Raw genomic sequence first — 17,889 nt, 5'->3', positions numbered from 1 at the left:
CCTCATGTAAGGATGTAGCCTTGCATATACTTTAGAAGCAGCCATGCTACCTTAAGGATAAGGCTGCAGGAATTGATCAAAACCTGATCATCTCCACTGCATATCAAAGATGCCCGAGAACCATGTGTACAGTACACAGCAGCAGCATAAACCAGTGCAGGAGTGTTATGTTATTTGCAGATTGATGGCACGTGCTTTCACATTGGCAAAAACAAATACAGGCATTACTGCAAAACTGTTTTTGTTATTTGAGATTGAAATCTTAACAACCAATTAGTATCTCATTAGGGTTCTATTTACATAGCTAATGAAGATAATTTATGAGGAAATAAAATATTTGAGACTACCCAGCAGTCAATTGACTTCAATGTTGGTGAAGCAGACAACCAACTGCATTTAGAGCTTCCTTTTTACAGGGATAATAGGGAAAACAAAAGGACATTAACCCACAAACAGAAAACAGCCTTCCTGGACCATGGTGGGAAGGGGTGACTTAAACCTCTCTGTGCCTCAGTTCCTGCTAACCAAGGGTAATGAGCTTTTCATTCCCCCCACACTCTCTACATAGGGTACTGACGACTTCTGAGCAGAAAATGTGTGTGGTTTTCTTTTTATTTTTTTTTCTTTTTTAGTCTCTAAGAAAAGAAGGGGGGGGGTCATCAGACCTGTTTGAAATTTGTGGGTCAGTCTGGTTCAGCCCATCTCAGAGGAGGTTTATATGTTATTGTAGGTAATCCAGAGTTTACTGCAGGACAGGGTGAATTTGGCACTCCCATGTTTTGGGAAAGACTCACTGAACAAAGTTATTAGTTTCTGTAGTGAAAGATGGTATTTAGAGAGTGGGCCAGCACACCAGACCCCTTGGTGCTGCCCGTAGGCTTAGAATTACAGGGTTTACGAATGCCTGGAGGGCACTAGCTAGGTCCTTGGGAGCTGGGAAGAGGTCAATTATTTTGAATTTCGAGGGGTTTTAGCAGCTGTGGTCTTGTGGGACTGCAGCTCATGTTTGCAAGTAGCAGAACAGCAAGGAAATGGAGCCCCAGTCTCCCATGGCAGAGGAGAATCTAACAACGGCAGCTGTGAACTGTTGTTTTTGGTTTCCAGTCCCAGATCAGGAATTAATCTGGTAGGGACCTAAGCCTTGCAGCTAGTTCTGTGTGTGTTCACCAGAAGGCTCTACAGAACAAGCCATGACCCAGACTAGACTGATGTCTAGCACTGTGTTTCTGGCAGAGGAGAGAAACTTGTGTGACGCCGCACCCAAGTTCATTCTCACAGCCTCAGGAAGCAACTTTCTGAGGAAGACAGGGCTGTAGTTGGAGGTGTCCAGAGCAGTGCTTTGGGTGGCTGTGCTCACCTGTCTTGGCACTCAGGTGTTCACCTACTTTCTTGGGAGAACTGCTCTGAGGGGAAGGAAAATCTTTTAAAAGCAAGAGAAAGGAGGCACTTGTTTCTCATCAAAACCAAATATTGACATTTCCTGCCTGTTAAAACTTTTGTTCTTGAACCATTGTTAAGGAAAAATATTTACAAGCTTAGAATGAAATCTGGATCCAGAGCACCTGTGGGAATCATGGGAGACTGTCTTTAAGGAAAAGATACTGGGGTTTTGTCATGTTTAATCAGGGACTAATCCCAGAAATGCCAAGATATTGTACCAACTGTTTTTAGGATTGCCTAGGTCTTCAGCTGCTTTGCGTCAGTACAGTTTCAGCTGAGCTATACAAGTTCACTAGACTTAGACTTCATATTCCTCTCCAAGACTTGAGACAGAAACACTAAAAAGTTGCAAACCAAAGTTGAGCTAAAGCAAAAACTGTCCTCTCTTATATTGACACACATTCAGACCCAAAAGAAGCTATATGAAGCTATATAAAAATGTGAATCTGTATTTATGAATTGATTGTAATTATTAGCAAATTGCACTCTAGAGATTAAACCATTTGTAGAGGCAGTAGAGAACTTTCGTAGACCTTTGGGTGGACACAGGAAATTGAGTATCTAAGGATGACATGTGGATAATAAAAAGAGGAAATAAATGTATTAAAATCAGAAACAATCCATCTTCTTTCCCTCACTAATAACAACTCCTTGATCACTCATGGTCTTCCTGGGAAACACCTTGCTGAAGGTAAACATTTGTAGTGAGAGACAGATAATATAGTGGGTGATGACACCACACTCTATGAATGCCTCTGTGAGGAATATGTATGTGGCTGATGCTCACAGAGTGTGGAAATATTATCTTATCCCATCCTTTTCTTTTTGCATCCATACGTCCATGGGTGGAAGATGTTCTTCACAGCATGGAAGGTGGGTTCCCCGCCCCCACCATCACTGGTTAAAAAATAGTTTCAAGCTACGCTTCAACACACAGCACAGCATGAAAAGTGTGTGTAGGCCTGGGATTTAACTGTGAGTTGGGATCCTAAATCTCAGTGTTAAGGGGCACCTGAGTACTTTCTGCTCTGAATTGGGTCTCCATGGCTCCAAGGAAGCGCCTTTGTCAGAATATGAAACATTTTTCTCTCTGGTTGACTAATTCAGCTGCTGTAGGGATCCAGCTGGTGCTGTGCTGAAATTGTTTTCATTTACTATACGCTGCAACTTTTCCTTGGAAAGCTGCTGCTGCAGGAGAAGACACTTTCCCCTCATCTGCAGGAGGGTTTCAGTGAGATTATTAAACTTGTGCTTTGCTGGCTTTTCCCCCCTTTGCACTTACTTTAATGATGCTGCAGAAGCTCTTCATTCTCGTGCTGTTGCTGATCCAGTTGGTGCAGATAACATGGGCAGCATTCCCAGGGAGACTGGGTCGCCCAGGAAGAGAAATCAGCTTGGGAACATCACTCCTCTTTTTTCATACATCCATGTTCCTCCTCCCCCTGTCCTCGTATGTGCGTGTATGTGTCTCTCTCTCACACTAAAAAAAAAAAGGGGGGGTGGAAGGCAACAAAGCTTTGAAGGCTTAAATCTCAGATGTGAGCTTACTTGAGCTTTTATTGCCCTTTTTTTTAATCCAGAAAAGCTTATGTTCATTCAAAATGGTAATTACTTAAATCTAATTGGAACCATTTTATGTAGCTCCAGACTTATTGCTTGATCTCAATAATAAATGAACTTACAAAATATTTTTGTTAGTAAAGGAATTGTAGTTGGGCAGGCCAGATCATCAATCATGATTTCCTTCTGTAGGTCTAATATGAACCTCATTTGATTTTGAACAAAACAACGTGAACTGAAAAATTAGCTACTGTACCTTCAGCTATGGCAGGGAAGGGAATGTGGCTCCTACACATTTTTAAATCCTGGTTTACAAGTTAAAGATTTTCACTGAGATTTAATTATTAAATTAATTTACATCTCATTTAAATATAAAGGGGAGGAATGATTTGTAATGTAGAAGTTCCAACCAAGATCAGGACCCCACTAAGTGCGAAGTGCTGTGTAAGAGAGGGATTACTTTTCAGACAAACCAGCTCTTTGAACCTGTTTACTGCAGGAGCACTAGGTTTGGCATAAGAGATGGAGCAGGGCTAGGTGGCTAGGGCTGGGAAGGAGGTATCTGAAGGGAGGGATGGTGGCAGCCTGCGCTTTGATGAGCTGAGTTGTTTGGGACTGTGTTCTTGGCAGCCGGGCTTACTTCAGAAAGTTTTTGTGCTGAATAGAGGGCAGATGGAGAGAGGAGGGAAGGGTCCTTCATCTCCAGGATAGATCAGCCACTGGAAATGCAAGCCTCAAACCCAAACAAGGTGTTATCGAGCTGCAGCATATATAGGAGAAGTGACTTTGCCTTGGTTGCACAGAAGCCCTGGGCACAGGGAGTGCTTAAGTGGAGATCACTGGTATCTTTTGCCCAGTTTATGGCTTGATAGTGAAGGAATAAAACTTGAATGAGGTTTGCCTGAATAATTGTCTGTAGTGGACAGATGATTGCTTTTGGGGAGGGATTTGGGGCAATGTGTTTGTCTTGTGAACTGGATAAAAACATATGTACTCCCATCACTGAGCTGTTTAAAAAAAAAACCCTGAGATAAAACCCTGCCTGAAGAGGTTGTGGTCACGCATCCTCATCTGGCACCAGTGCTTTCTGCCAAGCCAGCTTCTCACCCCTTCTCCTCTTCCCCCTCCCCGGAGGTGCCTCTCCCCTTTTACCTGCCAGCAGAACAGCACATAAAATTGCTCCCTAACCTGGTGTTAGCTTAAATGCATGGAGAAGTTTTATCCTAACTTGGAGTATATGGGGAGACCTGAATTAGGGAGTGGTTGTGCATGTGGAAGAGGCGCTAACTCTCAGCAAGGATGTAGGAAGAAAAGTCAATCCCTTTCCCTGCTCCCTGCAACCAGAACAGGGTTTATGGCTGTAGCGTGACACCCTAATAAAGAGGATGAGAGTCACAAGTTGGGTGCCAGTTTGGACCACCTTGTGGTCCAAACGCAATGCAAAACTCCGTTGGGGTGTGTGCCACTGCAGAGCTCCACAGATCCTGGCAAGCCTGTGCACAATTTGCAGCAAGGATCCTTTGGCCCCTCTGTGGGAATGGCTGAGCACAGGGCTTGGCCCTGCAGGCGTCCTTGGGAGTCCTCTTGCCTCACCCTGGGATCCCACCCTGTTTCAGTCTGGGCCTGCCCCAGAGCTGCTCTCTGGATCATTGCAACTCTGCTTTCAAGTGGTTTCCCCTCTAGGGTGCTTTAAACGCTCTCTTATCAACAACTTCTATATAGATAAAAGGTGCGTTCAACAAGTGTATGAAATCACTGTCAGCTGACTGAAGTGATGACAGTGTTAATCTAGGTCCTGCATCCTCCTCGTGGTACCTGGGCAGGCAGAGGTAGGCATGGCCTTCAGCTACACCTGCACTGGTAAATAACGCAGTGCCTGGGAACATTTTGGGCCCAGTTAAAAGCCAGTGACTGGTTGCACTGTCAGGATACCCCTGGTATGCTTTTGGGCCAGGCCAAGAAGCTCTCTCCCAAATAGTTTCCAGACGTAGTTTTTTCTAGCATTCCTGGGGCCATCCCCAAGCAGCACTTTGTGTTCAGCCACCCTGGTGTGGAAGCTAGCAGTGAAGCAGGCTTTTCCATGCCAGCTCTGTGCCCAGGAATGTTCTCAGGTGCACTTAATTTACTAGTAGAGATGTAGCCTTAGAGGAAGAGATATAAACAGGGTTGTGGGTCTAGCTTGCTCCCATGGAATTTTGCCCTGGGCTTTGGAAGAAGAGAATTTTGCTTCTCTGGAAATGCAGTGGGCCCAGGAGGAACATGGAGTGATGTGTTGTGGGAAGGAAAGATGGGAAGGGAAGAGGAGGGAGTGGGGAATATGATCCATTTTTCATCTTTGAGCTTGGGCAGTGATACGGCAGGTTGCTGTGGTATTGTTGGACCTGGTTTTCTCGTTAATGCCCTAAGGTGGGTGTAAATGGCTCTTTCAACACAGATGAAGGAACACTTGCAGTTTTGATAAACCGGGGAGAAACTAGGGACACTCTGCCCCCTGAACTCCAGTTTCTGGCCTGAAAGCCTTGCCTTGTGTTGGCTTTGCAAGCCCAGCATGGTGTCTGAAGCCTTCCAAGCTGCAGGTGCCAACTTCCAAATGCCCGTGCTATGCGCCACTGGCCTAGTAAGGGTGAGATAGAGATTCACTTCCCCACAGTTAACTTGGGGTTTCATTTTCCTCCTTAAGGCAGGATCCAACGCTGAGGTTTCTTCTGCTTTTAGGTTGTGAAATATTACAGTAAGAGAAAAGCTCTAAAGCCCCCTCATTTGGGTGGGTTATAGCCTTTCCTGGTTTTATTACATTGGTTATATCGAAGTAGTGGTATTACAAACCCTTTTGTCAGTAGCAGGGCTAATGAAGGGATTGCCAGGAGCAGTTATACCCCTCTTGAGGGACACTGAAAAATACTATTTCTCTGAACACAATGGGGATATTCCTTCTGCTGAGCTGCTGCTCTGCTTAAAAGTGTTTAATTTAAATGATCACCATGTGGCAGTTCAGAAGCTGCCTTTCCACATGGGGTTTTGGGAAAACCATAGAGCAGATCAAAAGCCAAAGAAATGGACTTCAGACCCTAAAGCTAACTGCTGCAATATTGAGCTGATATCCAATATGTTGGGACTGACAACGCACCAGAATATCGGCAGCTTCTGTTTGAGTTACTTAGGTAGCTTGTATACATCCTTTGCCTGCAGAATGGATAAATTGGGCAGCTTAGTGCACCAGGGCAACTTCCCCTGAGCTGTAAGGCTAAACACGTCAATGAAGACCTCAGTTCCTGCCTTTTGCTATTCCTTTGGAATTCGTAGCAAAAGCAACCAGTTCTTGTTAGATATAGACACACATATAGCTCGTTGCAGCAATACAGCTGAGATGTGCAGTCATTAGAATTCATATGCACACAGTGGGCCAGTACAGGGCCCGTGTGCTACTTTGCCCAGATTTAGTGGCCTAACTTACGTGATACATGGGAGCTACCCTAGCTCTTCTATACAGCGGGGTTTTTCAATCTGACAACCTACAAGGCTTGTTACAGGAGAAATTTTTCAAATAGAAGCTGGCATCATGATCTGGTGTAGAGGAATTTTGTACTTCTAATGGAATTAGAATTCATTATTTCTAATGAAATTAGAATTCATTATTTTGAATGAAAGCAAACATGTAAAGTATGTCTACAGCTGCCTGAACACACATGGTAATGTGGTGCAAATGGCATTCAGTCAGGCTTAGCTGTGAAATCACTTTGGCTTAAGAGAAGTAAACCTTTATTTTATTGTATGTATATGTTTTCATTTGGAGAGTGTGTAGAAATGCTTTTTCACAGTTTTAGCCCTGGTAAATTCAGCTTGTTTTATCAGAATGTGTCCAATATTATGAATGAATGGAAGGAAAGAAGGAAAAAATAATATTTACATATTATTACAGTGGTGTATTTTTTCAATTTATCAAAATTCCTTAATATTAATGTCTGACACTTTAGAAGTTGCTTAGGGAAAAAATAGATACAAAACAGTCTACTTTTTATTAAATTTATTTTGTAAGGAAACTATTTTCCCACCAGCTGCAGAAATGAATGTCACAATTGATTGTGCAACTTGGAATTTCAGTTTTCCACTGGTATGGAGAGCATGGCCCTGATTTTTCAAGGGTTTACTCATAAACTTAATTTTTAGGTCCTCAGGGTTCTTCCTACGCTGTGTGAGCATCTGAACAAGGACTTACAGAATCTGTTCAGCCTGTTTAAAATTATCTGAGGTAGCAATTTTGGGCTTGCGGCGATCTTGATTCCCTGATTCATGCGCTGGCTGCCTTTTCTGGCAAACAAAGAGGGGCAGGAGAAATTTTGGGGCAGTTCCTTTTTCTTTTTCAAAAGGCAGTGGCTGTCAGGGCTGTATGCAGAGGCTTGGGATGTGCACAGGGGAGCAGAGAGCAAGTGAGAAGGTCAAAGGTGCAAAATAAATGGAGTTTATTCTGTGGTTCCCAGCTTGTTTGTTTGTTTAGGATTTTGATTTATTTGAAAGGAGTTTATTCCACGGCTGATTAAAGGAATGTATTCAATGTTTAGTATACTCACGTTAAGTGGATGTGAATGTTTACTGAGTCTATACCCATGAATACTGTATAGAAAACAGAAAACATAAGAAAGAGCAAACCTCCTACACTAATACAATGCCAAGGCTGCATAAGTCCAGTTAGAGGATGCAGAATTGATGGGAATAATGGAATTAATCATTGGGCAATGCTGCACATCATGAATGTTTTATGGTACTGCTTTTTCAGCCTGACCCTGAACTGGCTGAAGGACATACTTAGTTTTACAAGCACGTAAACTAAGGGTAGATAGATAGGTCATTGCAAATTTCAGAAAAAAAGTAGGAAGGTAGTTAAAAGGTATGAAGGAATGCAAAGGTTGGCCCTGGCTTCCCCAAAGTGCTTAGCAGATTGGCTGTTCAGCACCCATCCTGCAGTGGGGCCTGAAGAAGAGAAAAGGGGAAGAGGTGATGGCACAGCAGGTGAGGTAATTCACTGTGTGCCTCTGTTAAGGTGACTGATCCAGCTCAGGAACAAATCTATGTTGATACCCTCACCAGTATCTTTATTGTCCTGACCGAGGTTGTAAAAAACCCTCTCTCTTCTGTGCAGTTTGACTTTTACAAGATCAGAGATTTTTCCGTAGTTGAATGAGATTATTATATTCCTGCTAGGATTTATGGGTTGCAGTAAGAACCGTGGACAAGGCACTGCAGGAATTCATCAGGAAGCTATTGGGTAATAGATCTGGTATTGGGCTTTTCAAAAATGTCTACATGAGCTAAGTACTTAACATCTTACTGAAGTTTTGGGATTTTATCCCCAAAACTGTATCTAACCTGATTCTGTGTCATTGAAAATCTTCGTGTGACTTATGTAGATCTTTGGGCCCCTGTATACCTCAGTAGAAGAACAGCTGTTCACCACGGCTCTCTGCCCCCTTTCCACTTCTGTAAAATGGAGGTAGCAGTTCTTCCTCCTCTTGGAGAGGAAGGGGAAGGCTGAATACAGGAAGAGCACTATGACTTTGGGGCTACAGATGTTCCGGGGATAAATGATACCTTGAAGCAGTTCAGCATGTGCCGCTAATAATTAGTTTCTGAAACTTCAAGCGTGCTCTCTGGAACACTCCAGAGGGAGCGCTGCAGTGCTGGAGCAGGCAAGAGCTGGGAGCAGGCAAGACCCCTCCCAGTCAGTAAATTTTGTAGCAGACAAGCAACAAGCTACCATGTAAAAGTTACAGGGTGGTGGTTGAACAGAGACCTGTGCCCATCAGAGATTCTCTGGAAACTGGGCAGATCTGGGAACAAGGGACGTAATTGAAAGCAACTTGCAAATAGCTTTACTTCCACTATGAAGCAGGTGCAGCAGCTGATCACTTGTGCTGAGTACATGCCATGGAGCAGGCACAAAGCTTTACTATTACTTTCTGTAGTTCTGTCTAGTTTTAAGAGGATATTTAAAAATTGGAATGATAATGACCTGAGAAAACATGACTTTACACCAGAAAATAAAATTGCAAGCATTCATTATCAAAGGCGTACTGGCAAAGAAGTGTTAGAGAACAAGAATGCCTGGTGATGCAATATTTTTCATCCTGCAACTGAGCACAGAAAACCTTTTCATATGCCCTAAATCTGCAGCTACAATAAAGCCTTCATACAGACAATCTGCTTAAACAGAACGCCACGCTTGCCTTTAATTGCAAAACATTATCCCATTTCACTGCTGAAATATGCACTTCTTAAGGCAATATGCGTAACTTTATATTATCCTCCATTTTACTTGACGTCAATATCTCTGCAGTGATGAAATTATAAGCTCCTGAAGTGGACCATCTATGACGCAGCCATTTCTCTTTTATGTGGGGGAACACCCTCACCTCATTGTCTTCCTAACAAGACTTATATAATTAAAAAATCCCTCTTTGCTCCGAATCTTCTGACCGGAATAGTCGGCATCCCTGCCTCTTCATCACTTAAACATGTGAGCCTGTACCACAGAAACCAGTATGAATTTTGCCACTGTCTTTAAGGCAAGACTGAGCCCTGGGATTCCAGATATTTGAGATTACTATTGGCATTAACCTAGTATTTAGCCTGAAACAATAGCAGTGCCTAACTCTTAGTGCTTTTACTTGAAGGTCTTGCAGGGACTTACAAGTGGGGGTCAGCACGATCATCCCCATTTCCAAGGTGGGAAAACTGGAGCACAAAGGGAAGAAAAACAACACTTCTAGTGCTGGGAAGAGAATTGAGTCTCCTGAATCTTAGTTCACTGCCTCTTGCACCTCCCTAGCCTGACAGTCTGTGACTGTTCATACTGCATGTAATGAAATGTACGTAAATGGTGGTGGCACCTGGGAATCTGTTCAGTGATGGCCCAGTTGTTCTCCAGGCTCTACAGAAGCATTATGGCATTTTTTTACCTCTTAAAGATAAAAGCCACAGGTCAAATACTGGATTTTGAAATTTGGAAGTTTGTAGCATCAAGGGGGAAACAATAAAAAAAGTTATCATGTTAGCCTCCCTCTTTCCTCTTTTCCCAGCAGTTGTGTTACACATTGTAGGACTTTGTCTTAAAATGTAAAAGTTGCACAGCCAGGTGAACTGATTATTTGCAGAGGTAACATTGTGATAAGCAACTGTGACCGTTCACTAGCAATGGTGACATACTGGAAATATAGAAAATACTGGGTCTGCATTGTATTTCCTGATAAATTCCGATTTCCCTGCCACTATGACAGAAGGAAAGCTGAGATTTGATGAATGAAATTGAGACTCACTGTGAAACAGAGGAAGAGCTTTGAAGAGCTGCCAGATTTCAGCAAAGGTGAATAAGAAAGAAATAGACATTTCTGAATAAACTGCCTTTCCCCTCTTCAGAAACAAATCACCATCTTGTAAATTATCTTCTCAGGTGAGAATCCATCCTTCATGGAACAGGAGACAGGCTGCGCAGCAGAGACAATAGATGTTAGAAGACAAACCACCAAAAGACAAATAAGTCTTCAGAAACAGTATTAAGTAATATTTTAAAGAATGGCCACACATCATATTCACACAGATGTCAACAGGAAGCACAGTTCAGGAACAGAAAAGCTTTCAGATAATCTCCACCTGCTATGAAGCCAAAACCTCAACATCACTAACACATCTTAACTCATTTTCGTAAGTTGCCCCTCCAGCATTTGATGCTGTACGATGTATATGTTTCACACTTTAGCACAGATTTTTGTCAAGAGGGTTATTCACTAAAATGCGCAACATCTATAAAAAGCTCACTACTCAATATTTAATGTATCTCATACCTGTCTTATCCAGGGGACAGTAGTCTATAGTGGGAATTTTCAAAAATGCTCAGCATTGGTCTAACTGGTCTGCTGAAATGAGTAGCGAAACTGTTTACTATTGACATGCATAGAGCGATGAGAGTGTTTCTGCAGACCTGCCTCTCTAACTGGACCAGAAATTAGGTCATTTTGTTACAGATTACAAGTTACAGTCAGAGACCCTGGTGAGCATTCCTCGTATAGGTCTTCCAGCTGAAGTCTTCTGCCCCTAGCCATCAACAATAGCTGCAATTTAACCAGGCTGGAAAAAAAGACGCTATGTGGTGGCAGTATATAAATGTGATTTGGGGTAGTATTTGTAAGAAGAAAATGCTGGGGGGAAAAAAGACTTACTTCTTTCCCCCTGTAGCCTTTGAAAAGGACTCTCACTGAGTTGTAAAACCACTCCTTTTTTTGATACTTTTCTATAATTTTCTTAAGAAAACCTAAAAATACCTGAAGTTGATATCTATCAGCTGTGTTTGGGTCCTGGAAAGAAACACCTGGATCTGAAACCTTAGCAGCAGGTGCCACTAGTTGACTATTTTCTGGCTCAACACCTCTCAAAAAACCCCTACTAAACAAAAAAAACCCCTCACAAAACAACAAAACAAAAAAAAACCCAAGGAAAAAAAAGTGCACATGGGAAAGAAGAAAGAAATTAATCAGTCAACTCTACAAAGTTCAGGAGCAGGGAAATAAAGTTTCACAATGGAGATGAACAAATATGCACAGTCAGGTTTCCTAAAACCCTGCATCTGTAGCAGATCATTTCAGCGTAAATGGCGGTTTCTGTCTCTGGCAGGGGTTTAGCTGAAGAGCAGGCTTGATCTGAAAAATAACTCTGTAAAATGAAGTGACATTGTGGGAGCCCACCACAATGGGGCTAGATCTTTAGCTGATGTACCACTCAACTCCTCAATTGCATGGAGCTTATGGGGAATTGCAGCACCAGGAACTGCAGCCACTTGGGCTGCAGTTTCTTTATCGCAGGTGCACTGCTGCACCTGAAGGGTGGGAAGGGGACAAGGGCGTTACACCTGCTGCAAAGGCTCATTTGGGGAGCTGGAAGTCTGGGTGGGCATGTCCAGGTGTGTTTGGGCTCCGCAGACCAAGTGCTGTATTCATTATAACTAAATACACCTGTCTCTAATGCTCTCCATCATGATAAAGATGCTCCTCAGCTTGTGACCTCAGGTGCATTGATGCTACAGATGCAGTGGGAGCAGGCCTGAATGCAGTATGCAAAGGCAGTGGGCTCTGCAGAGGGGTGTTTAGTTGATTGTTGTGCTGATGAGGCACAACCCATAAACAGACCTTCATGGATGATGCTTTGAGGGCCTATTTTCCCATATTCACCAGGGCACTGGCTGAAAGGGAGCTAGACCCACCTTGGTGAGAAATCTCTGCGTGGGGCAGGCAGCATGGGGAAGGTGCTGGGGCGTGGCTGAGGTTCTGGTGTGGGTGCCAGCGCATTCAGGGAACATGTTCTAAGTGCTTCAGTGTTGTCTTTTGGGACCTCATGGAAAGAAGACAGGAAGGCAGAGTCACTGCCTCAGCAGCTCCTGTTCTAAACAGATTGAGAAATCACAAACTAGAAGGGGAAATGTGTTTTATGGCCACGAGAATGGAAGACTGTGAAAGCCTATTTATATTTAAAAATCAGAGAGGGGGCAAACCTACAAGACCCTCTTGGTATCAGGTCAGAGTATATGTGGGCCTTCAGAACAAGGCCATGAAGATGTTTCTCCCTTGAAAGGCTCATCATCCTAATACAGAAAGCTCCTAGAGATAACATGGAGCTGGGCATAGAGTACAGCCTATGCTCCAGGCACAGTGAATAAGTGTTGAGGCAAGAAATGACTTTTTCCTGGCATGACCCACTACAGATTGAACTGGAATGGCAATTAGAAGTTGAAGTGCTCATTTAATGTCAGTGATGTGTAAACTACGTTGCCATTGTTATTTTAGTGCTGATTTACATAATTGGCATACCCTGAAGTCACACTGCACACACTTGCAGTTCATGCTAAAGACTTGCAGGAAGTAATAAAATTAAACATTATCTGTGCTGGAATGCAAGGGAAAAGTAACTAAACTTTTGCAGGATTTCACCTTGCTCTGTGCCACCTCTCCCTCCAGATGCGTGGCAGTGAGTGAAAAATCAGGTTAACAAGTGTTGGGAGCTGTTGGTATGAAGGAGCCTTACCAGCTCTTTAATTACACTGGTGTAGTTCTAAAGTGGTTTGTTACACTGGTATGTAACTCCCCGTGTGAGCAGTGACAATTTGCCAGTATAGCTGAAGTTGCTCTAATGTGATAGGAAAACCAAGAGAAGAAGGTCCACCGGAGAAATCCTTCCGGTCCAAATGTGCTGAATCCCTGCCTCAAATCGGCGTTTTTCCTACGTTGAAAAGCCCTAAGATGGAGGGAAAAGGCCGCTCCCAAAGGAGGAGCTGGTAATGGAGCTGTCTCAGTTGTTATTGCTTTAAATCCTCCTCCGCAGTAATTCAAGGTGTCAAAGGCTGTCTGTGTCTTTTGCAAATGAAGCCCCCGAGAGGTATTTGGAAGAGGAGGTGCAGCACAGGGCACTCACCCTGCCAGGAAGCAGCCTGGGCTAGCACCGGGACCCCTGCTAATGATGGTGTGCCAATGCCTTCGGCTTTGATGAGGACCCTAAATTGCTAGGTATGACATACCTATGCAGGAAGGGCCAGGCCCTACCGCAGAGCCCAAGCAGGCAAACAAGAGATGGGGCAAAGGATGCATCCCTACCCACGAATTCCTAAATTCTATGGGGACCAAGAGATTTGCTGATATCAGCGAAGAGAGTGAGGGATGTAGGGAGGATTGGGAGCCCATTCCTACTGAGCACAGCCCTGCCTCCTTCAGCCCATCCTCCTCTGGGCCCGTGGGCAATGCTGGGCACGTGGTGGGCAGTCGAGGCTGCAAACCCAGGGGTTGCCGGCATGGTCATGGCTGGGCGCCCACCCCACAGGCCCCGGTCTTGGTCCCGCAGGGAGCGCCACTCGGCCCCGGGGCAGGTGCCGGGAGGAGGCGAGGGACCTGGAGGACTGGACGAAGGTGGTTTGCGATGGGGTTGCCGTTTCGGGGCCGGAGATCCGCCGCATTTCCACCACTGGAGGGCAGCCACATCTTCAAAAAATAATTAAAAAAAAAAAAATCAACAAACGCAAATCCAAACCCTCTGCCGGCCGTGCGAAGTCCGGGGACTGAGCCCGCAGTCGGATGAACCGCAGCAGCCCTCCGGGAGGAAATTCCTCCCGAGACTGGACGCTTGGCTTTCGGGAAGGAGAGTGAGGAAACCCTCCGGGTTTCTAGCCCCACGCCCGGGACGCGGGATGCCCCGGCGGCAGCGGGCTCCCGCGCGTTGCTGCTGGTGGGGGTAGAAAGATAAAGAAGTATATATATATATTTTATTTTTAAAAAAAAACCCGCCTTCAAAGCGCCGGGATTCTCCCGATACCTTACGTGACCTTCACACCTTACCGCCCCGGTGGCAGTCCCGGCAGTCCGGGGCACGGCGCTAATCCGATTTGCGGCGGCGGAGCCCGGGAGCGATCGGGGGCCGCACAATGGATCATTGTTCGGCCTGGCCCCGCGTTCCGACACGGGCGACTGTGCCCGATCCGGCGGCGGGGCACGGTCGCCCGTGTCGGAACGCGGGGCCGGGCCGGCGGGCGCTTCCCCGCACCGGCTGCCGCGGCTTAACGGGCCGGGCCGCCGTCCCTCCATCCCGGCGCGGCGGCACCGCGACCCGGGCGGGCGGGCGAAGGAGGGAGGGAAGGAGGGAGGGAAGGACCGAAGGAGGGAGGCGGCGTCTCCTTTAAAAGCCGTGCGGGGCCGCAGCCCGCTCCCACAGGGCGGCTGTGATTGGCGCGGGCCAGCGAGCCTCCGGGGTCGTGACATCGCCGAGCAACAAAAAGACCCGGCGGCGGCGGCGACCGGTCACCCCCGGCCATGGTGCGGTGCGGTGCGGGAGGCGGGCAGGCCGGTGGGGCGCCCGGCGCAGTCCCCTAGCGCTGCCGGTCCCCCAGCGCGGCCGCTCCACGCGGGCCGGCAGCAAGCTACTCCCCACCCTTTTTCTGGGATTTTTTTTTTTTTGGTGTTTTTTCCCCTCCTCCCTCCTTTCTTCTTTCTTTTTAAGGGAGCGGAGAAAAAAAGTCAAGCTTCATCTTAATGTTGCTGCGGGAGTCTCAGTAAATGTCCATCTGTCTGGTACGGGTGATGCAAAGGACATTTTTAAAAGGAGCCTTTTAACTCCATAGACACATAGGGACCCATTCACGGGCAGGCACACGCACACACACGCGAGGAGGAGGAGGAGGAAGAAGAAGCAACAACTTTTCGATCGCTGCTTTTAAAAGGGAGAAGCCCTTCCCTGGCCGGGACTTGCCTTCTCCTCCAGCTGCTAAAAGTATGTTTCTGAGGCGGACTGTACTTCAGGGAACTTCTATTTTCTGCTCGGCAGCTGTAGAGGAGCAGCAGCGAAGTTTGGAGTAACACCAAGTGATGCGGGAAAAACACCCCGAGAGCAGAAAACCCTCCTGCAGACACAACCCCTGCTGCTGCACACAGGTATAACTCCGGCGGTCGCAGATCCGCTGAAAGCCTTCCCCGCAGGATGACTCCGTGGGCCACGGCGGAGGTGCTAGCGCTCTGGAAGAGAGCGGGGGGACGGGACACTAATCATAACAATTATAATAATAATAATCCAGCGCAGAGTTTCACGGGGAGAAGAATATCCTGTGGGTTTGGCTAAGGACGTAGCAGGATTTGTACTTTCCTCCTGCCCCTTCTTGTACTCCGCCGAGGGAAAATAGCTTCTCTCCCTTGGGGGAAGCGGCCGAGCCCCGGCGCGGGGGAAGCGGAGCCCGCCCCGAGCCCCAGCTGGGCTCGGCTCAGCTGGGCTTGGCTCGGCTTAGCGCAGCGTGCAGGGCGGGCGTGGGGGGTGGAAGAAGCACGGGGGTCGGGACAGGGTGGGACGGTAGCTTTGCACGTCGGCTGGGCAGCCGCCCCTTCCCTCCCCGGGCAGTTGTCCCCGCCGAGCAGTCCCGGTCGCGGTCCCGACAGGAGGCCCGGGGCGGGCGCACACCTGCGCCCCGGCGAGGGCAGCGGCCCGGTCCCGGCCGTGTCCCCACCGCCCTGACAACGGCCGCCCCCCCTTCTCCCCTTCACCTCCCCGCTCCTTTGTTGCGGATCGCCCCGCTCCGCTCCCCCGCCCCGTCCCGTCCCGCCTCGCTCCCTTTGATCTCCTGCCACGGGGATTTTCCTGCCTCGCTCCGCCGCCCGCCGAGCACCTGAAGCGGCCCGACGGGGGCCCCGCAGGGGGCTTCTCCGCGCCCGCCCCGCCGGCCACGGCCTGCGCTTCGCCTCGCTCCGCCGCGGGGGCCAGGCCGGGCTCCGGGGTGGGACCCACCTGCGGGCCGTCCCCGTGTATGTCGTCGTGTCCCCCGTCCCGTCCCCCCCCCCGCTCCCCCGGCGCGGTGTCCCCGCTGACTGCCTCCCATCGCCTCCTCCTCCTCCGCGCAGGTTGATCATGGTTGCCGCCACCCGCTCCCTCCTGGCGCTGCTGCTCTGCCAGGTGCTGCTGGGCGGCGCGGCCGGCCTCATGCCGGAGGTGGGACGGCGGCGCTTCAGCGAGCCGGGCCGCGCCGCCCCGGCCGCGCAGCGCCCCGAGGATCTCCTCAGCGAGTTCGAGCTGCGCCTGCTCCACATGTTTGGGCTGAAGCGGCGTCCCAGCCCCAGCAAGGACGTCGTCATCCCTCCCTACATGCTGGACCTCTACCGCCTGCACGCTGGCCAGCAGCTGGGGCAGCCGCAGGCCCTCGGCTACCCTCTGGAGCGGGCCGCCAGCCGCGCCAACACCGTCCGCAGCTTCCACCACGAAGGTAGGGGAGGGGGCCGGGGGTGGGTGGGGGGCCGGGAACGGGCTCCGTGCACGGCGGCCCCGCGGAGGGGAAAGGGGAGGGCCGGAGGAGGAGCGTCGGGGCGGATTCCTCCCCGGGAGCGCCTGGCCTCGGCAGCCGGTACCGCGGGGTTCGTTCAATTCAACGGGGCGGCGGTGTGCTTGCTTCCAGCCCGCTGTGCTTCCAGCGCTCCGGCTGCAGGCTCAGGCTTTCTGCTCCGGCACGCTTGCTCTGCCAACCTCTCTTTGCCCCCTCCCCTCTCCCTGCGACGGGAGGCTCCTGTTTTATTTACTTTTTTTTTTTTTTTTTCCCGCTAAACCAGAGCGGCCCCGCATTAAGCGTTCCCACAGATAGGTTTTCTTCTGCGAGGCTAAAGAGCAGGGAAGTGACCATAATGTACGGCTGAGCCAGGGCCGCTGCAGAGGTTTCTAATCCTTATCTAATCCCCGTGAGAGATCGATGAAACGATCAATCGTGGGCTCTCCCCGCCGTCAAGGAGCAGTTTAGCCTGGACCCACACTACGCCTCCTCAGCCGTCAGCGCCTAGGCTGGTAAAAGCCCTGCGGCCGGGTTTCGGCTCTCACCTGCAGGTAACCCAGCCAAATGCAGAGCGGGGTGCGCAGTAGCCCCTCCACCCCTCCTCTCCTGTGGCCCACCGAGGCAGTGGACCCTCTGGGACAGGCCCTTGCTGAGCAACTGGGTGCATTTCCCAGCTTACAGAGCCGAAACAGTCACTGCGGAGTTAGCTATGGCACGGGTAGGCCCATGGAGACAGTGGCACTCATATCGCTCGTGTGCTCTTTGGGAAACGTTTCCCTGAGTTGTAATCGTTCCTGACTGCTAGTCTCTGGTGCTGGTGTGCAGTGGCCTCACTGTAAAAGTAATGAAAATGCAGTTTATCCATGCTTTTAATGTGAAACTGTGTTGATGAAAGAATTCATTAGTATTTAATGTTTTGGATGGGTAAAGGAGGTGACCTCGGAGAAAGGGAGGTGCCATTTAGTGGAAAGCCTTATCGTGAGACAGGAGATGAATGATGAAATGTAACCTCTCATCGACTGTATTTCCCTGTGTGGAAAGCAAACACCTAGCAGTGAGTGGGG

At 48.2% G+C, this 17,889-nt stretch overlaps 1 protein-coding gene across 7 annotated transcripts in view; it reads left to right on the top strand.

Annotated features, from left to right (window-relative positions):
• Positions 1–15,365: 15,365 nt before the first annotated feature.
• Positions 15,366–17,889, top strand: part of BMP2 (bone morphogenetic protein 2) — a 123,549-nt gene continuing 121,025 nt past the window's right edge. For all 7 annotated transcript variants that reach the window (XR_010372121.1, XM_064446807.1, XM_064446808.1 and 4 more), the window contains exons 1-2: positions 15,366–15,455; positions 16,410–16,768. Coding sequence is in view for 6 of the 7 variants with exons in the window: in XM_064446807.1 (XP_064302877.1) it covers positions 16,417–16,768 (352 nt within the window). In the remaining variant the exon portion in view is untranslated. The remainder of the gene's footprint in view (positions 15,456–16,409; positions 16,769–17,889) is intronic.

The sequence above is a fragment of the Phalacrocorax carbo genome, chromosome 3 (genome assembly GCF_963921805.1).
Source record: "Phalacrocorax carbo chromosome 3, bPhaCar2.1, whole genome shotgun sequence".
Taxonomy (NCBI): Eukaryota; Metazoa; Chordata; class Aves; order Suliformes; family Phalacrocoracidae; genus Phalacrocorax; species Phalacrocorax carbo.
This window is presented reverse-complemented; position numbering and strand designations above follow the sequence as displayed.